Source organism: Sorex fumeus, unplaced genomic scaffold (genome assembly GCF_029834395.1).
Source record: "Sorex fumeus unplaced genomic scaffold, SorFum_2.1 ptg000005l, whole genome shotgun sequence".
In the NCBI taxonomy this organism is placed as follows: domain Eukaryota; kingdom Metazoa; phylum Chordata; class Mammalia; order Eulipotyphla; family Soricidae; genus Sorex; species Sorex fumeus.
In genome coordinates, this window is record NW_026606062.1 from 3,369,809 (window position 1) to 3,390,437 (window position 20,629).

Genomic DNA, 20,629 nt, shown 5'->3' on the forward strand with positions numbered 1-20,629 from the left:
GGAAAAAGACGCTGCCCTGACCTAAATCAGTAAGCTACAATTAACATCAGAGGCATTCTATTAGCAGCACAAAAGTTGATGAGCTACTGTTGGAAGCAGAGAAATAAATCTTGTCAAAACAAAGCAAAGTTTCTGTCAATCTTAGAGAGAAACTGTGGGGGCAGGAGGTGGAGGAAGGAGCCAGGATTTCCGCCAGGAGGGATGTGGTTTGGATTCCGGGGCAATGAACAGGCTCAGAGGTGCTCACACTTGAGCCAGGCTATTGTTTGTCGGGGCTGGGGTTTCTAGAGCCCTCCTCCCGGGATTCACAGCTCAACTGTTGATAAACAAGCAGTCCATTCTGGGAGAGTCAGCCCTCAGATATTGGGAGTGATGAAACTCTATTCTATTCTGAAAAGGCCCCGAAAAGACAAAAATACACGCCAATGTCCCAGGCAGGAGGGTAAAAGCAGCTGTTGCCATCACTCAGGAAGGACTGAAAATAAATAATAAATAAATCTGAAAAAGCAGAGGTAGGGAGGCAGGTTTACTGGAAGCTGACAAATCTCACACACACACACACACACCCGGTTTCCTGGGACCTTTTAAAGGCATTGATTTTTTGCATTGCAAATGCAATCCCGGTGGCTGGAAATCTCTGAGTGCCTCAGAGCTAACTAAGAACGCCACCATTTCTGCTTTTTTTTTTTTAAGTCACACCCGGAGATGCATGGGGGTTACTCCTGGCTCATGGAATTAATCCTGGCGGTGCTTGGGGGGGACCATACGGGATGCTGGGAATCGAACCCGGGTCGGCCACGTGCAAGGCAAACGCCCTACCCGCTGTATTATCGCTCCAGCCCCCATTTCTGCTTTCATACCTCACACTTTTCACCATTACTTTTAGAAATTATTTTAAAAACTTGAAGAAGAAATAAGAAAGCCAAATGCCTCCTTATCCAGGGGGTAAAGATACATCATACATTGAGGTGGGGTTCTGGGGAAGAACGAGGCAGGATACTTGGAGAAGAGACCCCATTCATTTGAGACGCGCCTAAAAGTAGCCAATGAATCAGATGGAATTAGGTGGCGTGGGATTTTGTCGTGCGCCGGATAATGCAAAGTCGCTCTCAAGAGCCCATGTGAAGATGGTGAGAAAGTGGACTTTGGAGACACAATAGCATTCCTCAAAGCGGCAAGTCTCAGGCTAGAGGCTAAAAGCATCAGCCATTTATTTTTCCAACAGGAGACACATTCCTCCCCCCAGTTCAAAGGGTCCGGGAACAACAAGTCTGCACATTTTCTGAAGGTTGTCCCTTGTAGAAACTTGCGAGGGGCCCTTTCTCTCTCTCTCTCTGTCTCTCTTTTTTTTATTGGTTTGGAGTTTCCACCCCACCGCCAGCACGTACACATGCAAACAAGTTTAGGCAAAAAAGGAAAGTTTTCATTAGAATCACAATGCCACCAAGCCGGGGTACTACGCAAGCAGTGGAAGTAACCTATTTTCAGAAATTAAGTCAATATACATTCCTGAAGACAAATAAAAGACACACCTGTGATATTTCTATATCCTTCATCCCTGCAGAGGGAAGAAGGTTCTGCTTTGAAAGGGAGTTACCGGAAAGCAGGGGTGGGAGTGGGAGGGGGTAAAAAAAAGGGGGTGGAGTGCTTTGTAATCACATCCTCTTTCCCTCCAGATCCATTCCAGGGTACACTTCACCCCCTTCCATTGGTTCTGATATCCTCAGGAATGCTTACAGCATTTTAGATTCAGGGGACTGTTTGGTTTTTTCCCTTTTTTCCTTCCTCGTTCCCCTTTTTTTCTTTTTGGGCCTCACCCAGCAGTGTTCAGGGGTTACTTCAGGCTCTGCACTCAGGAATCACTCTTGGCAGGCTGGTGGAAACGTAGAGGATGGAGGATATCTAACTGGGCTGCCCCCCCCAGCCCCACCCCCACCCCTCCCAATGACTAGCTGTATTATTACTGGACCCAGAATTTCCGATTTCGATAACAGATCAAAGGGAGGCAATGGGGCAAATCCCTTTTGCCCCAGGCTGACCAGTAATCGGTGGGTACTCACTTTCCCAAATCCAAGCTGTGCTCCGGTGGGCACATCCCTCTCAAAGCAAGGAAAAGCTTCTCCCCTGGCCAGCATCCTTCCAGAGGTGGGCAAGGGTGCCGTGGCCAAAGTCTCAGGGGACACCCCCCTCCCCCAGTGACCGAGGCCCGGGCGCAGGGTTCCCTGCCCGGGCCATTTTGAACCTCCTCTCCTCAGGGACCGCCTGATGGCTGTTCAAAAGTAGAATGCCCGAAAGTAGAGCGAGAGTAAGAGGGAAATTGTCTGCCACAGAGATAAGGGAGAGGTGGGGAGGGGAGGGTTACTGGGGATATTGGTGATGAAGAATGTACACTGATGGAGAGATGGGTGTTCGATCATTGGATGACTGAAACTTAAACATGAAAGCTTTGTTAACTGTATCTCACAGTGATTCAATTAAACATCCCCCCCCAAAAAATATTAGAACTTTGGGGCTGGAGAAATAGCACAGCGGATAGGGCATTTGCCTTGCACAGAGCTGACCTGGGTTCAATTCCCAGCATCCCATATGGTTCCCCTGAGCACCGCCAGGAGTAATCCCTGTGCATCACTGGGTGTGATGCAAAAAGAAAAAAAGAATGGTCTATTATTCTAGTTCCTCAGAGAAAACAAGAGCACAAGTGTAACTATTTTCATGACCCCCGATGGCATAAAATATACACAAAACAGCTAGAGAGTACAAGGGATAAGGCATCTGCCTTGTACCTGCCTACCCCAGCTTGATCTCTGGGACTGCATATGGCCCCATAGAAACTGACAAGAATGATCCCAGAGCACAGAGCCAGTAGCAAGCCCTGAGCACGGCCAGTTGTGGCTCAATACCCTTTGCCCCAAACCCCAAAATACATTCAACAGCTTCTGGTACTAAACACTGCAGTGTCTCATGTTTTGTGTTTCCAACCTTCAACTCATCCAAGAAAGGCACCGTCTCCTTTCTCCCACTATATTTTCCCATGTCGCAGCTCTTCTCGGGAGAAGTCCGTTCTATTTTCAACGCCCCCAGGTTGACATTTTGTTGCCTGTTCACCAGCTCTATCTCCGATGCCACCTAAGTCAATTATATCTCCTAATGTAGCACATATAACTGAATTTATCCAATACTGGTCTTTTCCCTTTTGGTTGATTTAATTGCACACGATTCCCTCAAGCTCCTATTTTGTTGCACACGGCAACATTTTTCCTTTTTTTTTAATTGCTAAATAGTTTCCTGATGGTATAAATACACCACCCCTTCACTGTCTCCTCATCTCTTCACCGGCACTTCAGCTGCTTCCCAGAATTTTGGCTGTTGTAAACAATGTTGCAACCGATACTGGGGTGAGAATAACTTTCTATGTAAATGTTTCCACAAGTCTTCTGATAGGTACCCAAAGGTGAGATTGCTGGACCCAAGGGTAGCTCTATCTTTAGTATCCTGAGGAAGTGTCATAGCATTTTCTAAAACAGAAGTGCCAATTTACATTCAAACTAACAGTGCAAGAGAGTTCCCTTTTCTTCACGGCCTCTGGACCACTGGCTGTTTCTGCTGCTTTTGATGAAAACCGTTCTCACAGGTGTAAGATAGCATCTGGCAATCTCTTGACTCACATCCCCCCAAGATCAATGAGAAAGAGCTTCTTTTTTTTTTCACGTGCCCCATAAAAGGCACAAGTCCTTGCAAATGATGCCAACCTGAGAATACTACCTGCACCTGCCACCATGAACATGCACCATGAAGATATATAAAAACATAAAAACATTTGTTTGGGGCTGGAGCAACAGTACAGCAAGTAAGGCACTTCCTTGCCTTGTCTGCAGCCAACCCAGGTTTGATTCCCAGCACAACCGATGGTCCCTGAGCACGGCCAGGAGTAAGCCTTGAGCACAGTGGAGTGTAGCCCCAAAAATATAACAGAAAAAAATTGTTTCTCCTTCACAGTGTGATGACGGAGCTACAATTTGCCTTAATTGCTTCCAGCCTCCCCATAAAACACCTCCCCTTTATTTAATGCCTTTTCTCCATACCTCAGTTTTCTAACAATTCCCTGTTCCCACTTTGTCTCTGATGAGCATCACCAGGACTTAGAAACTCCTTCAGCCTCCAGCGACTGGTTTCCAGGCACTCAATGAAGAGTTACTAAGAGAACATTCTTTTAGAGAATTCAAGAGGAAACCATCTAAATAGGAAGAAAGCCACTGCTATTTCACACCAGACATTATAAACATCTGAGTATAATTTTATTCTAAATACACAGCATGTAACTGAAGTTTAAAGATGACATAAGGAGGCTGGAGTGATAGTCTAACAGGTAGGGCGTTTCCCTTGCACATGACTTACCCAGCTTTGATCACTCACTGGCACCCTGCATGGTCACCCACCCCCAAGCCTGCCAGGAGTGATCCCCCCATAGAGTGCAAAGTCAGTTTTGTTATTCTGAGCAACACCCAGTGTAGCCCCAAACAACTAAATTCAAAAAGATGACATAAATTTCCCGATTGACAAATGCACTCTGTGTAAATAAGGGAAAAGATGGTTTCTTCCAACGAGCAGTAGTATTGACTTTTTAGCCCTTGAAAGGGTGTAGCTTTGTGACTTACTCTGAGCAATGGGTTCACAGCTCATGTGACAGAAGCTCCAACCCTCCAGTCCTATTTCTATGTGCCCATATCCAGGCGAGCCACGCAGAAGAACCAGCTCACTGAACCCAGTCCAAATCACCAACCCCAGAGAACCGCAGTACAACAAATCAGGGATGTCTTTCAGAGATGGTTTGCTACATGTCACTAATTTAGCTAAAGGGTACACACCAGGAAGAATCGAGACCACATTCTGTAGTAAACTCTTCAACAGAGTTTCCCTAAAGATCTTTTATACTGATAATGAACTACCTTCCTCTGAATGATCTGGGAAGGAAACTGGACTTGGAGGAATGATGAGAATGAAGGAATGAAGGTTGAGAGCACCTGCCTGGGTGGGCAGCAAGACCCCGGGTTCCAATCCCCAGGGATCCAGCAGGGCAGAGAGAGAGATCCCAAGAGAGCCCAGCTGTTCGCCTGGTCACTGCTGCCAATCATCCCTGGCATCTCTGGCGATCAATGTCTGGCTGTACCACTCCCAGGTATATGTGAGCATTCCAACGAAGTCAGTGACCCCCACCACCTTACAGACTCCAGCAGAGGCCACCCAGACCCAACAGCTCCCAGCCAATCCTCCAGTCCTATTTCTATGTGCCCATACCCAGGTGAGCCATGCAGAATCCAGCCTTACTGCAAGGATGTATTGGTGCCACAGACAGGAAGTGCCACCCCTGGCAAGGAAATGTATGAGGACAACCGGGATTCTGGGTGGATGCCACAACCCTGACTGGCGGGCCTCAACTAAGAGTGCGACTTCTGGTGAGCACGTGTACCAGCACCACCACCAAAAGAATGCAAATCACATGTCCCAGCTAGCACTCCTGCTAAAAATGCTTTTCCTTCTAGGGCAGGTGACCCATGTTCAATTCCCTGCAGTGTCTATGATCTGTGGAACCTGTTAAGAATAGACCCTCAGCACACCCGGGTTTGGTCACATCAGCCACCACCGAATCTTTTCTTCTACTAGATTATTTTTAAACCTGAGGATTCAAAAGGGGCCTAGAAACAACTGGGCTGGAGTGATAGCACAGCAGGTAGGGTGTTTGCCTTGCACGCAGCCGACCTGGGTTCGATTCCCAGCATCCCATACGGTCCCCTGAGCACCACCAGGAGTAACTCCTGAGTGCAGAGCCAGGAGTAACCCCTGTGCATCGCCAGATGTGACCCAAAAAGCAAAAAAGAAAAAAAAAAAAAAGAAAAAAGTAACAACTACTTTTTTTTTCCCTTTAATAAATAAATTTTGGAAAATCATCCAGTCTACTACTGCTAAGAGGCATGCTGTCTGCTGTGTTCCTTTCGTGCAGAAATTGGGGATCTGGGCATGTTCTCCCCTGGGAGATCTGAATAGGTGGGCATGGGACTAAGCCAGTGTTACCAAGCTTCAAAACTTACAAACCTACAGCTCATCTTTGAAAAGAAAGGAAAAGTTCGTCTGGATGGGGAGCCTCTGACTAGGAAAGCTGGGGAACAAGAGAGCAAAAGGGGCTCCCTTCTCACATATTATTCATACCACACAAAGCATTTAAACCAATGAAATCTCCAGGTACTGCCTGTACCCACCCCAAAAGAAAACTAAAGGCAAAAGTAATGTGAATAGAGCCAGCAACAGATCAATGTTATCTAAAAGGGGGTGGGGGGGAGCCTTTTTCATGTTTCTGTAAGAAACTACTATAAACTCCAAAGCAAACAGAGAGCGCATGTGTGTGCTCAAGAGAGAGCGCTTGCAAATCTCAAAGGAGATCATACTTTCAGCCAAATGCAAGCACAGGAACCAGAGTTCAGTGGGTTAGACCCTTTTACGACTAAAAATAAAACCACCCACCCAACAGAGGAGGGGGGGAAAGGTCCCTGAATAATCAAGCTGCTAAAACAGAAAGACCTGATGTGAGAGAGAGGGCAGTTTCTTTTGCTACGCTTCTCCACCCAGTTTTCTAACACTGCCCAATCTACAACAAACAGGCGTTGGGCTCCTATTCCTCTTTCTCCAGGAGCCAAGGATCTCATTTTCGGGCGTCCTGCTAATTCTATTTGCAAGCTGAACATGGACCACTTTTCCAAGTGAGTCCCAGCTGTCTTATAAACTAAGGAGGCCGTTTCCGAGTGAGGAAACGCTGAGAACCATCCAGGGGAGCACGTGGCCTTTGGTGATGAGTACCTTTGCCCTATTAATATATGAAAAATGCTTGGGGCCGTACTGAGAGTACAGAGGGTAGGGTGCTGGCCACTCGTGCAGACGTCCAGGGTTTGATCCCTAGCATCCCATATGTTCCCCCAGGAATGATTACTGTGCAGAGTCAAGAGTAAGCCCTGAGCACTGCTGGATGTGGGGCAAACACCACCCCCGCCAAAGAAAGAAGAAACATGCTGACATACTGGTGGATGGACACATTCACATTCTCAATTTTTATCCCCCAGGCTTCCCACCTCATCCTCTTTCCACAACACAGTTCAATGGTATTTACTGAGGAAAAGGAGGAAAAGGAAGGCAGGGGCCAAAAAGTAGTCTAGGCTTGACCTGCTTGGTCAATGGCACATCATTTGTTTCCGGTTGAGAGAGGGTGTCCTCTGATAGTGCACTGCAATGTTTAAAGGTTTTTTTTTTATTATCCCTAACATTCAAGGACAAGTATTTTTATTACTTTTTAATTTTATGGAGTCTCTCGATTTCCAGACAAATAAGAAAGTGATGCTTGAAGCTTTTCATATGACTTTTTGGGGAAAAAAAAAATTGTGTCCCTCTTATTTAGCTCCTAGTTTCCTAACTTAACACTCTTAACTTCCTGTGCAAAAGACAATTTGTTGACCACACCATATTATAGCTAAAGATAAACAGCCAAAAAAAAAAAAAAAGAGTCTCTGTTGGTTTCAAAAACTACAACACAGTTATCAACTTCTGAAGATTAAATGATACTGTTTAGCAACATGACCTAAATATTTGCGGAGGATCACAGCCCTGGCACCAAAGTTGTTTTGTTTTGTTTTTGAAGTTGGCAGAAAGGAGAAAAAATGGGAGCAAGTTTCTCAGTTACACTTGGGTTTCACTGGCATCTCCCTGGGCCCAAACAATCACTGTATCCAGGTCTGGGCTGAAAGGGCGCAGGAGAAGGAGATGTAGCATATGACAGAGGGGAGGGGGAAAAAAAAAAAAGCAAAGATGAAACACAGCCTGAAAGGGTCAAAGAGAAGCAATAGGTGCCACTCAGCCCCCTCCACAGAATACTCGGTATCAGGGGCTGGAGCGATAGCACAGTAAGTGGGGCATTTGCCTTGCACACAGCCGACCGGGGTTCGATTCCCAGCATTCTATATGGTCCCCTAAGCACCGCCAGGAGTAATTCCTGAGTGCATGAGCCAGGAGTAACCCCTGTGCATCGTCGGGTGTGACCCAAAAAGCAAAAACAAAAACAAAAACAAACACAGAATACTCTGTGTAGGCGATCAAACCACAGCCAGCCTCTCTGCTTGCAGACAAACACAAGTAAAACTATTTCCAACCCACACAGTCAGTTCCACGGGTGATGAAAAAGCAGACAGGGGCTGAGAACAACAAGCCGCCTCTCCACCTCATCACAGCCTCCCTACAGGTCCTGTTACTCAAAGACCACTGACTCAATGAAGAAGCACAAATAACACTTATCCAGCCAAATCTATTTGAACAGATTAGAGCAGAGCCCGCGGCAAGAATATTATGAAAATAGAAAATGCTCTTTTCCCCATTGATGTCAGGACCTAATCTTTATCGAATCCATCTTCCCTCTTTTCCTGTGAATTAAAAATGGGAATGATACTACCATCTCCATATGAACAGGAGCAAAGAGCTCTTTACCAGCCAATCATTTTTATTTACTTGACTTCCTTCTCCAGCGGGAGGTTTGGAGGCTACATGTGGCAGTGCTCAGGGGCAACTCCCAGCTCCAGGCTCTTGGGGGTCATTCTTGGTGGTGCTTAGGGGACCATGTGGGATGGAGCCTGGGATGGAGCTGGGTCCCACGTCTATCTTTTTTTTTGCTTTTTGGGGTACACCCAGTGATGCTCAGGGGTTACTTCTGGCTCTGCACTCAGGAATTACTCTTGGCAGTGCTAGGGGTACAATATAAGATGCCGGGGATCGAACCCGGGTCGTCCGCGCGCAAGGCAGACACCCTATCCACTATACTATCACTCTGGCCCCACGTCTATCATTTTTAAAAGCCACCCAGTAACTTTTGCAACCATTTCATGTGAGTTTGAAAGAAGTCCCTTATTATGTCATTCTAATCTTAAAATGTCTTTGTACCATTAAAACTACTGTAATTCTATGTTCTGAAGATGTTTCAATAGGATTCTAAAAAGAATTTTTTGTTGGGGCAGTGGTTTTAGTTTTGGGTCACAACCACCAGTGCAAGAGAGCTACTCCCTACTCAGTGCTCAGGGGAATACAGGTACCGTGGATGATCAAACCCAGACCTCCAGCACACGTGATCCAGATCTCTGAGTTATCTATCCTTCTGGTCCCCTGAAATGTGCTTTTGAAGTCTGGCACATACCCCTGGGCTCCTAAGATAATCTAATAATAAATCAATTACATAGTTACAATGAGGTAAGACAGAATATCTGACTTTAAGCTCACACAAAAGCATCTGTGTGTGGGGGGGGGGGGGGAAAGTTACAGAATCTTTAGTGCGAAACTGACTTCAAACAGGACTCAGAAGAAATTCTTTTCCTTGAATACAATTTCCAGTAACTCTGTAACATGAGGAAATAATTGAGGAAATGGTTTTCTTTAAAACAAAGCAAAGCAAAACCTTAAAAATCATGATGTATTCCATTATACAAAAATTACCAGCCCACTAAAAGAAACCATTTATATGCTATCCAGTTAAGAAATATATCCCATTATAGCAGGAGGACAGGAAAAGAGTAAATCAATGGCGTTTTTGAATGAGTCAATAGACTAATTATTTATGAAACTCTCCTGCAGATGCCCAAAGGAACTTTTGAATGCATGTTGCAACTCAACAGCCAAGATAATGGGGGGGGGGGGGGGGGGAAGAGCATTAAAGCTGGGTACAGGTCAAATAATCATAATACAGGTGGGAAAAACATATTGCTTGCTAAGAGAAACAAGAGCTTTTTAACATACCTAACCAAAAATAAATAAACCTAAAAAAAAAAACAACTATGGAAGGCTTCCTATGGTCCCCAGTTGAACCCTATTTCCTTTCCCTCAGTCATTAGGAGACTTCCCCGAAGGATTCTGGTGGCACAAATGAGAAACATTATCCAGGAACTGACCACCCGCGCGTGTAGGGTGATTTCCGAAACAGAATTAACAGGATAATGTCGTCCGTGCAGCTTGACCTACACTGCAGGGTGGATGCTTCCAACAACTGACCTTTGGGGGCAGGAACTAGCAGGTGACTTGCATTCCTGCTCACATTTTATTTTTAAAAAGGGAGGAGGAGTGTATCAGGTCTAGAGACACTTCCAAAACAGTCTGGAGCCAGCCAGAGGAACTTGTCTTAAACTGCGGTTTGTTACAACTTGAAAAACACCTCCTCCAAACAAACACAAAGGGGAAATCAAGCCATAAAGTTTCGTTCTATCTGATCCCTGAGTCGCTGATGAAAATGACTGATCCAGACACCAGAACCAGCCAGAACAGAGTATCCTGATGTGATGCTTCCATCCACAGCTTCTTCAGAAAGAATCCTCATTACAATTGACCCACTAAAGAGGATCCGTCATTTTTTTTTCTGCAAAATATTCCTATGTTTAGAGCTGGAAAGGAGGTTAGAATAATTTAGAACAAAATTCTCAATTTCCAGAGGAGGAACTGGGTCCAGATTAATTGACTTGTCCAAGGTCACTGAACTAGTGAAGGACACTCAACCAGGGTTAGAACTCAAGTTCTCTGGCTCCTGGGAGCTGGTTTTTCCATTGCATCATTTAAGATAACATAAAGCTATTTTCCAGGAATTTCGATAACAGGGGGAAAAACAAAGAGGGGGAGGAGAGGATGCCCTTTTGATTGAAGTTCTTTACATAAGGCAAGGCTGGAGAGAGCGTTTGGGGGAGGGGCTACAATCGGATCAATGACAAGTAATGGAATTTCTGATGGATTTTTTTAAACGGAAAAAGCTGCCTGAAGAATGGCTGAAATTAAGATGGCTGTCAGATGCTCAAAGTTTTCAGGAATAACAAAAACTCGTGGTTCAGAAGCAGTGCTGGGCATAGTATTTCCACTGGCCCAACCTTACAATATCATCTATGATACATCAACTGGTACAGAAGTGTAGGCTTTGTAAGTGGAGAGAAGGGCTGGGAGGTTGGTCTACTTATTTACAACGAGGAGGCTGGGAGGAGAAATACTTCTACAGCACGATTTCTCTCATTTTCCTTCTTTATTTTAGAAAGGTCAAATCGGAACAAATTTTCCATCTCACAGTGTATTAATATAACACAAATCTGGCTCAAGGAAAAAAAAAAAGAGGAAGAATAACAAATCCAGCAAGTTCTCAAAAGCAGTTTGCCCAGTCTGCCCTGATAAGCTGTCAGGGGTCAAAACACTTAACTGGCTTTTTTTTTTTTTTTTTTTTGGGAGAACGTAGGCAGCATTTTCCCCAACTCCAACAAAGAACCCCAACTCAGGCCTTAGACTGAAATCAATCCAAAGATTCCCAGCATTTGCACGCGGGATGCCCAGTTTGCATTTCACTGTGAGCGAGCGCCCATAGGCCCCCCGAAGGGAAGGTTGTTTTTGTTCCTCTTATCTAGTTCCCAGCTTTGCAAACTAGCAGCGTCTCACTAAAGCGTTCACCCTCCTGCAATTTCCAGCCAAATGAGTTTTTAACCCCCACCCTCACCCCCCATGATTTCCAGACAATGCCAGCCACCGAGCTAGTATTTCTTTCTTTTAATTTCCCTCCTCCCTCCCTCCCATTAGGAAGAGACGTAAATGGAAGATTTCTGAGCCAACCCCACGCGCCTACAACCACCACGTGCTGCAGCTGCCTCCAGCTTGCAGAGCTCCAAAGGCAGGAAGGAGGAACGTGGAGTGGTAGTAAAATATAGTAGGGGAGAGAAACAAAATGGGGCGCGTCACATGGTTAAGGCCTGGATTTTTCTCAATTAAAAATAAAGAGGAAGCGTGTGTTTCCGGCCTGTGGGGGGGGGGGGGGACGGAGGAGGGGAGCGGTCGGACTTTTTCATTCTTAGGATTCTGGTCGAGATGCTGAGCGCAAAACAAGCTCCGGGAAGGGGTGGGGGGGGGGGAGGCGAGGGGCGGCGCGTCCTTGGTCGCGCTCTAGGGGAGTAGGGGGGAGGCCCCGAAGGGAAGGGGTGGAGGGAAGGGAAAGGGGGGTGCGCAAAGGCCGCCCGGGGCCGCGGGGGCCCACCCCACCCCCAGCGCACGACCCGGGAACTGGGGCGCCGGCCCCCACCCCCGCCGCCCCCCCGCCCCCGCGCCCGCCGCAGCCCGGCGCTGATTGGCCCAGCCGGAGGCCAATCAGCGCGCGACGGCCCGCCCGCTCCCAGCCCGGCCCCGCCCCTCGCGGCGGCAGGAACCGCAGCCCGGGGGGAGCGCGGGGCGCCGCAGCCGGGGCCGCGACCCGCGACGGGCCGGAGCGGGGGAGCCCTCGGCACTCGGCCGGGCTGCAGATTCCCAGCCCCCGGCTCCGGGGGGCTCCGGAGGAGAGAGGAGGAGGAGGAGGAGGAGGAGCCTCGTGCCCAATAAATAGGGAGGAATGCAGGAAGCGGAGGTGACCCGAGAAACGGGGAGGGGGGCGTACCCGACCGAGAGGGTTTTGCGCCAGACAAAAAGGCCACACAGCGAGGGGAAGGGGAGGAGGCGGAGGGGGGCGGTGGGGAGCTTCGGAAGTCGCCCCCCTACCCAAGAAATAGATTCGGAAAAAAAAAAAAGGGAACTGCACAATATGGGGGCGGGGAATCCACAAAACCCCCCGCCTCCCCAAACACACCACATACACAAGCACATGCACACACACACACAAACACATACTCACGCACATGCACACACACGCAGAGGAGCTCGAGCCGGCTCCGTCTGCCCAGCTGCGGTTTCACAACTACAAATCCGATTTGCTGGTTAAAGGTGGCTGGCCTGCGACAACTGAAAGCCCGATGTCCTTTTTGCCCTCCTGCGTGGGGCTCTGCATGCCCTCGCGACAGCGCGGGCCCAAGGACCAGGACATTCTGGAATGCAGCGAAACGAAACGGGCCCTGTCAGGAACAGAACCAGGAAAACAAAGGGAGTGGGCAAGGAGGCGAGGCGTGCTCGCCAAGCTGCCGGAGGAGAGCGGGAGAGGCAGGGAAGGTTGCTCGGACCCGGGCAAGTACCTCCAAGCGAGCACTGAGCACCCGAGGGGAACGCCTCCCTGGCGTCCTCCTCGGTGATCAACAGACAGGGGGAAAGAACGAAGCGAGCCCAGAGGTTCAAAATGAGTTCAGAGAGCGCCAACCTGCTCAGAGCATTTCATTTTCTTTGCAAGCTGGATATTTTCCCTGAGAACGGGGACAGAGGAGACTGCATTTTGCTGAGGGCGTTGCGAAGGATGTTTTCCCAAACATCCTCATTCCTGGGGAAAGTTGTTTGCCACCGACAGGTCTGACTTCTTTTTGTTTCAGATAGTAACTGACTATCAAAGCACATGTTTATATTCAAGAGGGCAAAGCAAGCAGGATTCAGGATACAAATGTGATGAGCCGCATTTGGTGTCCCCCCACCCCCACCCCCCCCACACACCACATGCACTCACACCCTCTTCTTTATCCATTTACATCTTTTAAATACAAGTGGAGGGACATTTTTTGGGGGGAGGGTTTTTGTTTTTGTTGACATGGTGTCAAAGCATGGTCTGCTACTTCAAGATTATTAAAGATGAGATTATGATTATTCCAGACTACTCTATTTTCCACCAGTAAACTCAGAGTAGAAGACTGGTCTTTGGTTGGTTTGTGTTCCCTTCATAGAAGGATTGTTATTATCAAGCCCTTTTGAAAACCAAGCTCAAGTTGGTCATCAGTTCTCTTCGAGCAAGTAGTATTGATTCTACACTTATAGCAGAAAGAAACCTATACAAATTTAGAAAACAGGTGAGGAAAACTGACTTCCTGAGCTGCTTCTTTCACTGCCTTTATAAACAAAATGTTAGTTCGGCTGGGTGGGGGGGTTCCCTCCCAGTCTCATGACTTTATAAATGCAATACTTTGCAATACAAATGGTTGAAGCGTTAGCGTGTTTAAGGTTCCTTAATATATCATTTGAAATAACGGGAACTTCTGCTGTTGATTAAGATAATTAAATCTCTTAAAGTGAATCATGAAAACAAATGTTGAATACACTGATCAAATGAGGTTTTCAAATAGATATACACCACACCCCTTAAAAGTCCGCACACTTGTATATCTCGTTATAAGAAACAGTTAAATATCAGAAACTTCAAATCATGGAAGACCATAACCATTAGCAAATACCTGTTGGTAAGAACGTGGTTCACAGATTAATTTCTTATCAATGGACAGATAATAGAAAAGAACAATGCTCTTTAAAGCTCATTCTGCGAAGAATATATTAAAAAGGTCATAAGACAATCAGTTTGTCAGGCTAAAATGTTTCCAAATGCTGGAAACTTCTGCATTGCCAACTCATCACATTATTTGCAAACTATACTCCTCTCTTCCCACAATTATGACCACCAGAAAATAGGCTCAACAGAACCAAGGGCAGGCTAATTTCCTATTACAAATGTTTTTCATTTCCAATACAGCCCTAGCCACAGGAAAAAGCCAACTTGCAACATTTACTGAGGCCTCTACTTTTAGACTTAAAGGCAAACAACAAATTGCCTCAAACTGCAGAGTGCACGTTGGAGCTCTTACATTCCATGTACAGAAAACAATATCTATCTACCTGATGTAATATAATATTCCTTCTGTCCAGTCTGAAAAGTGTTAGGTAACAAGATCTCCAGTAGCCCCCTCTAGGATCTGTGGGAAGTCTCGAAGCAGGCCTTCACAAGAACAGACAGACTCAGGAATGAATTTCCATAACTCTTCACTAATAATGGGTCCAGACACACACAGACTTCACTGCCTGTCCCATATAAAAGCGGCCGGGCCTGCAAGGTGGTAGGTCTGTGTGTGAATAATAAATACCTCCCTAATCCTGCTTGGGAAGCAGAAAGCAAACATCACCAGACTTTTTGGAGCGAGACAGTGACCGACTGGTACTCCTCACTAAATATGAACACCTCCACACGCTCTGACCCTTCAATATTTTTTCGGACAGCATGAATACAAGTGAATGTTTCCCATCGCTCACTGTGCTGCCTCAGTTTCCTGGCATTACAGAACTAGACTACTAAATAACCAGCTAACAGCCCCCATCAGAGCTCTGCGAAACTGTCTCATAGGATAGCACGGGCCTGAAGACCCGTGTTTGCAGAATTGTCCCTTCCAGGGACAGACCTATATATAGACAGGCCAAACCAAACTTCAGTCAAGGTTCGGAGAGCTCTAGGAGCTGAAAGTCTCCCAAACCGCAGTGAGGCCCTGTGCTTGGAAAATTCCACAAGTCGGGACCTCTCTTAAAGACCCTCCAGAGCCAAAGCCCCTCCGGTGTGTGGGCGACCCTCAGCTCTGGGGTCCTCAAGGGATGCTGTGACCCTGCCCCTCCCCCCTCCCCTAGCTGTGGCTCCCTAAGGACCCCCGGGACCACCCAGAGCAAAGGGCAGAGCATGTGGAAACGGCATTCAGCGAGCAAGGGGCGGGGGGGGGGAGGGGGGGGACTCAGTTTTCTTTCTGGATTTGCCACTACCCAACGCACCTGCTGTGACGCCCAGTCGGACTACTGGCGGTCCTCTAGCCGCTTCTGGAAACTGATGCTGGTGTAGGCGCTTAAATCCTCGCTGGAGCGGCGGCTGCTCTCGCTGCTGCCCAGAGACTGGTGCGAGGCCGGGGTCGGGGGCGGCTGGGGTTGAGGGGGGCGCTCCGGGGGCCTCTGTTTGAAATCCTTGACCAGATCCAGGTCGATGTAGTTAAGCCCGTTTTCCAGGCCCCCGGCTGCCCCGCACACTTGGGCCGGTTCCTTGGGGGCTCCCCCGAGCTCCCCAGGCCGCAGCCACACGTTCTCGAAGGAAGCGGAGCTGTGGCGCTTCACCTCCTGGGTGCTGTTACTGCCACCGCCGCCGCCCCCGCCGCCGGCGCCGCCCCCGACGGCAGGGGCCCCCCCGAAGGGCACCGTGTTGCCCGCCCGGGTGGCACTTGGCGTGGAGGAGAAGGTCTCGGAGCTGTGCCGCCTTCGGCACCCCTGCGGGTCGGCCCGGATCACTTTGGCACTCTGGTTGCGGCTGGGACTGAGGTTGACCCGGGTGAAGGCGCTCAGGGCTCCGGGGCCTTGGGGGGCGCCCAGCAGGGAGGCGCGGCCCGCCAGCTCCCCGGCTCCTGGAGGTGCTGTGGGGGAAGTAGAGGCAGCAGCTGATGAGGATGGAGCGTCCGCCGTGGCCCCGGGGAGGCTCGCCGCCTCCACCACGACCCCTGTCCGCATGTCGGCGTAGCTGATGGGGGCCACGGGCGAGGTGTCCACGTAGCTGGGCCGGGGACAGGCCATCTGCATGGTCATGTAGTCCCCGCGGCCGCTGGGCACCGCCCGGGTGGGCCTGCAGAGGCCCGACGTGCCCAGAGGGGCAGGCCCGGCGCTGTCCTGCCAGCCGGCCCGCCGGGGCCCCAAGTCCATGTTCATGTACCCCTCGGCGGCGCCCGACTCCTCCTCTCGGGGTGCCGGCTGCAGCAGGGCCGGGCAGCGCACGGCAGGCGGGCTGCGTGAGGCCACGGGGCCGGACAGGTAGCCCGGCTGGTCACCCCCAAATTCAATATTCACATATTCCCCGGGGCTCTTGGGCTCGGGCGGGTGCAGCAGCGGGGCCTGGGGCGGCAGCGGCTGCTGCTCGCGCGCCCGGGGCAGGGTGCTGGCCTTGGGGTCCCCCAGGGACAGCCGCGTGGGCCGCGTCAGGCGGCTGTGGGTCTGCGCGGCCGTGTCCACCTTGCGCGGCAGGTGCGGCTGCAGGACCTGGTGATGGAGGGGCGGCAGGCCCGGCTCGGGCCTCGCAGCGCAGTAGCCGCCACCCAGGCTGTCGCTGCTGGTGGACGACGAGGAGTCCTCGGCCGCGGTGGCGGCGTAGACCAGGCGGCCCGAGCTGGACGACAGGCGCAGGTGCTGGTGGCGGACGGGCTCTTCCAGCTCCCCGGGGCGCGGCGTGTGCTTGAAGGACCGGGGCAGCGAGCAGTACGACAGGACCGGCTTGTGCTGGGGGTCCTCGGGGACGTAGTAGCAGTCGGAGGGGCTGCTGGTGGCGGAGTCCCCCACGGGGGACATGTTCATGTAGTCGCCGGCACAGGACAGCAGCTTGCCGCCGCCCCCGCTGCCCTCCACCAGGAGTTTGGGGTGCGGCAGGGTGGGGGAGGGGTGACCCCCGACCCCGTTCGTCCACAACTTGCCATAGCTGCCCCCCGAGGGGGTGGCGCTCCCGCCGCTGCCGCCACCGCCACCACCGCCCCCGGGTCCCCCTGAGATGTCCGGGGAGCAGCTGCCGCTGGGGGACATCATCATGTAGCCGTTGGGGTCCACTCTCTGCGGGTGGCGCCGGATGGGGTTGATGATCTGCTGCGGGGCCGACACGCTCTTGGGGCTCATGGGCATGTAGTCACCGCCCCCGCCGCTGCCGCCGCTGCCACTGCCGCTGCCCCCCTTGCGGCCGCTGGGCGAAGGGGCCACGCCGGGGGACATGGGCATGTAGCCGTCGTCGGTGTGGAGGTTGGCGGAGTCTGGGCGCGCGTGGCCCCCGCGGCGCTCCAGGGGGTGCATCTCCAGCGGCTCCTCGGGGTAGGAGTGGGTGGGCACGAAGGCCGAGTGCCGGTAGCTGGGCAGGCGGGCACCGCTGCCCCCTCCTGGCGGGTAGGCGGGCATCATCTCCGTGTACTCCTCGATGGACGCCACGGACGACTGCGAGGGGGTCTTCTGGTGGGAAATGGTGGGCGAGGTGCCCGCCGAGTGGGTCCGCTTGCGGAAGCGATTGTCCACGTCGCCCGTGGCCGAGTCCTCGGCGGCCAGGGCCGGGCTCAGACCCAAGGCGGCGGTGCCGCCGGGGACGTAGCGGTGGCCGTTGCCGCCCCGGGGCAGGATGTAGTGGCCGTTGGGGGCGGCGAGCGTCGAGGGCCCCTTGCCACCCATGCAGATGTAGTTGCTCAGCTCCTCCTCCCCGCGCGCCGGCGGGGTGTGGCCCAGGGAATCCGGGGTGACGCTGCGGAAGGAGCTCCGGAAATCGCAGGGGCTCGAGCCGTACTCGTCGGAGGAGATGAAGCCCCCATCGCTGGGCGAGCCGGACACCGAGGCACTGGAGCGCCGCGGGAACAGGCAGTCGGACGTGGAGCCGTGGCCGCTGGTGCTGCTGGACGAGAGGCTGACGGGGCTGGTGGCCGAGGGCGAGCAGCGGGAGGACGGCATGGGGATGGAGCGGCTGTGGTTGAGCGGCGGGTGCAGGCGGGAGCTGCCCCGGTGCCGGTGGGCGTGGGTCCGGTTGGTGCTGGGGCTCACGGGGCTGCCGTCCACCGAGGCGGGCCGCGACATGGTCCCCTCGCCGTCGCTGGAGGCGCGCACCCGGAAGGAGCCCTGCTTGCCGCCCACCAGGCTGGCCGGGGACGTGGCGGTGATGCTCTCGGTGCGCGAGCGGCGGGTCAGGCCCACCTGGCTGGGCGGCGGGTTGTTGAGGTGGTGGCGGCGCAGGGGGACGCTGATGGGGTTGGAGCAGTTGGACGACGACTGGCTCTTGCTCCGCGGGCGGAACTCGTCGCTCATGGCCCGCATGGCCTCCAGGATGGTCTCGTGCATGCTCTGCGCCACCACCGAGTCATCCACCTGCATCCAGAACTCCCCGGGACCCGTCACCGCCGAGCGGCCCACCTCGATGAAGAAGAAGTTCTCCGAGTGGCCGCAGCGCCGGATGTTCATCAGCTGCAGCACCACGGCCGCCGCCTCCGAGTTGAGCTTCACGAAGCTGATGGTCTTGCTGGTCAGACACAGCCGGTAGATGCCAATCAGGTTCTTTGTCTGCCCCAAGCCCTTGGGCTTCAGGATCACCTGCCAGACCTCCTTGAAGGCGGGGCCCGGGGCCACGTCCCCATAGCTCAAGTCCTCGCCGGCCTCCCCGAGGCCCGAACTGCCGCTGCAGCTGCTCCCGCCGACTCCCCCCGCGCCGGGGACCCCGGCGCCGCCGCCGCCACCGCCGCCGCCACCGTCGTGGTGGCCCTTGGCCCGGTTGTGCAGCTGCAGGAGGGCCTGGTACCAGCTGTCCTGCTCGGCCTCGCTGTCGGCCGCGATGGCAAAGTGCTCGTCCCGGGTGTAGAGGGCCACCAGGTGCTTGTTCTTGGAGTCGGCCCGCTTGTTGATGTTGAAGCAGCTCTCCAGGGGGATCGAGCGTTTGGGGGCGCTCGACTTGTGCCGCCACTTCTTCTCGTTCTCGTAGTACTCGAGGCGCGCGGGGCCCCCCGCCTCGCTGGCCGCCCGCAGCACGAAGAAGCGCTTGTGCATGCTCTTGGGTTTGCGCAGGTAGCCCACCTTGCGCACGTCCGAGAAGCCGTCGGTCTCCGGGGGGCTCGCCATGCTGCTGCTGCTGCTGCTGGTGCTGCTGCTGCTGCTGCTGCTGCTGCCGCCGCGGCCGCCGAGCCGCGGGAGGCGCCGAAAAACAACCGGGCGCTGGGGGGCGGAGGCTCGGCGCCGCGGCGGCCCCGCACATGCAAACGGGGCTGGAGGCGGCCGAACCCCGGGCTCCGCGATCCACGCCGCCCCCAGCACCGGGGAGGGGCCGTCGCAGGAGGGCACAGCGCCGGTGCCCGGGAGGGAACCCCGATCGGAGTTTAGGGGCGTTTCATGCCCGGGGGGTGAGGCCGTGCGTCCCGCCCGAGCGCAGCCCCGAGCCTCGGAGAAAGCAGGGTCCTCTCCGCCGCCGCGGCCGGGAAGGGGAGAAGATGCATCTCTCGCCGCCCGGGCAGGCGTCCGGCACCGGCAGGTAGCGGCGGCCACGGAGGGAGGGAGGGAGGGAGGGGGCGTCCCCGCGGTGTCCCTCCAGGCGCGCGCGCGCCTCTTCCCTCCTGAGTTCCCTTCTGGAAGTAGCGATTCCCGAGGCAAATTAAATATCCTTGGGCAGGGGGAGGCGAGCTGCCAAGTCCCAACGTTGCACGGTGTTCTCCCTCCTCCTCCTCCTCCTTCGCCGCCTCCTCCGCCTCCTCCCACCCCCCACCCCCCCCCCCCAACCGTCCCCGCCGCCGCCGCCGCCGCCACCAGCAGCCCAAATACCAGCTCAATCGCGGAGACCGCGGCGATGCGGCTGTGGCTGCGGCCGCCCGCCGACGCGTCCTGGGCAGCCCCGGCTCGGGCCCATCTCGGCGGGCGAAGAAAGTGGCTTTTCCACGCGAAGCGCCCGTCGGCAGCCGGGGGAGCCGGGGACGGGCCGGAGGGACAGGCTCATCCCGGTCCCTCGCGCCAGGCGGCCGGGGACGAGGGGAGGGGACCAGGGGAGGGGAGGGAGGTCGGGGTGGCGCGGGAGGGGGGGGAAAGAAGTCGGGGAAGACGCCTCTTCCCCGGGAGGCGCAGCCGCTGCAGTTACTTCTCCCTCCTCCCTCCTCCTCCTCCTCTTCGTCGTCGTCGTCCTCCTCCCGCTCCCGCTCCTCGGAGAGTTGCCGAGAGCCCCAACCAAAACAAGCGGCGGCGGCGTCTGGCTCCGCGCGCCGGCCCCCTCCGACCGCGCCGCCGTCTCACTCGGAGGAGGAAAAACACGTGACGGAGCCCGGGCGCTTGCTTGCAGCCCGGCCGCCGCCGCCGCCGAGAGGCTCCCGCCCGGGTCTCGCTACATTCCCGGCCGAGCCCGCCCCGCGCCCGCCCC

General features: G+C 53.3%; 1 protein-coding gene across 1 annotated transcript in view; it reads right to left on the reverse strand.

The window, feature by feature from the left end:
* IRS1 (insulin receptor substrate 1) overlaps positions 1-19,350 on the reverse strand; it is a 68,417-nt gene extending 49,067 nt beyond the window's left edge. The window contains exon 1 of the mRNA XM_056122073.1: positions 15,520-19,350. Within this exon, the coding sequence (XP_055978048.1) occupies positions 15,541-19,350 (3,810 nt within the window). The 3' untranslated portion in view covers positions 15,520-15,540. The remainder of the gene's footprint in view (positions 1-15,519) is intronic.
* Positions 19,351-20,629: the final 1,279 nt, after the last annotated feature.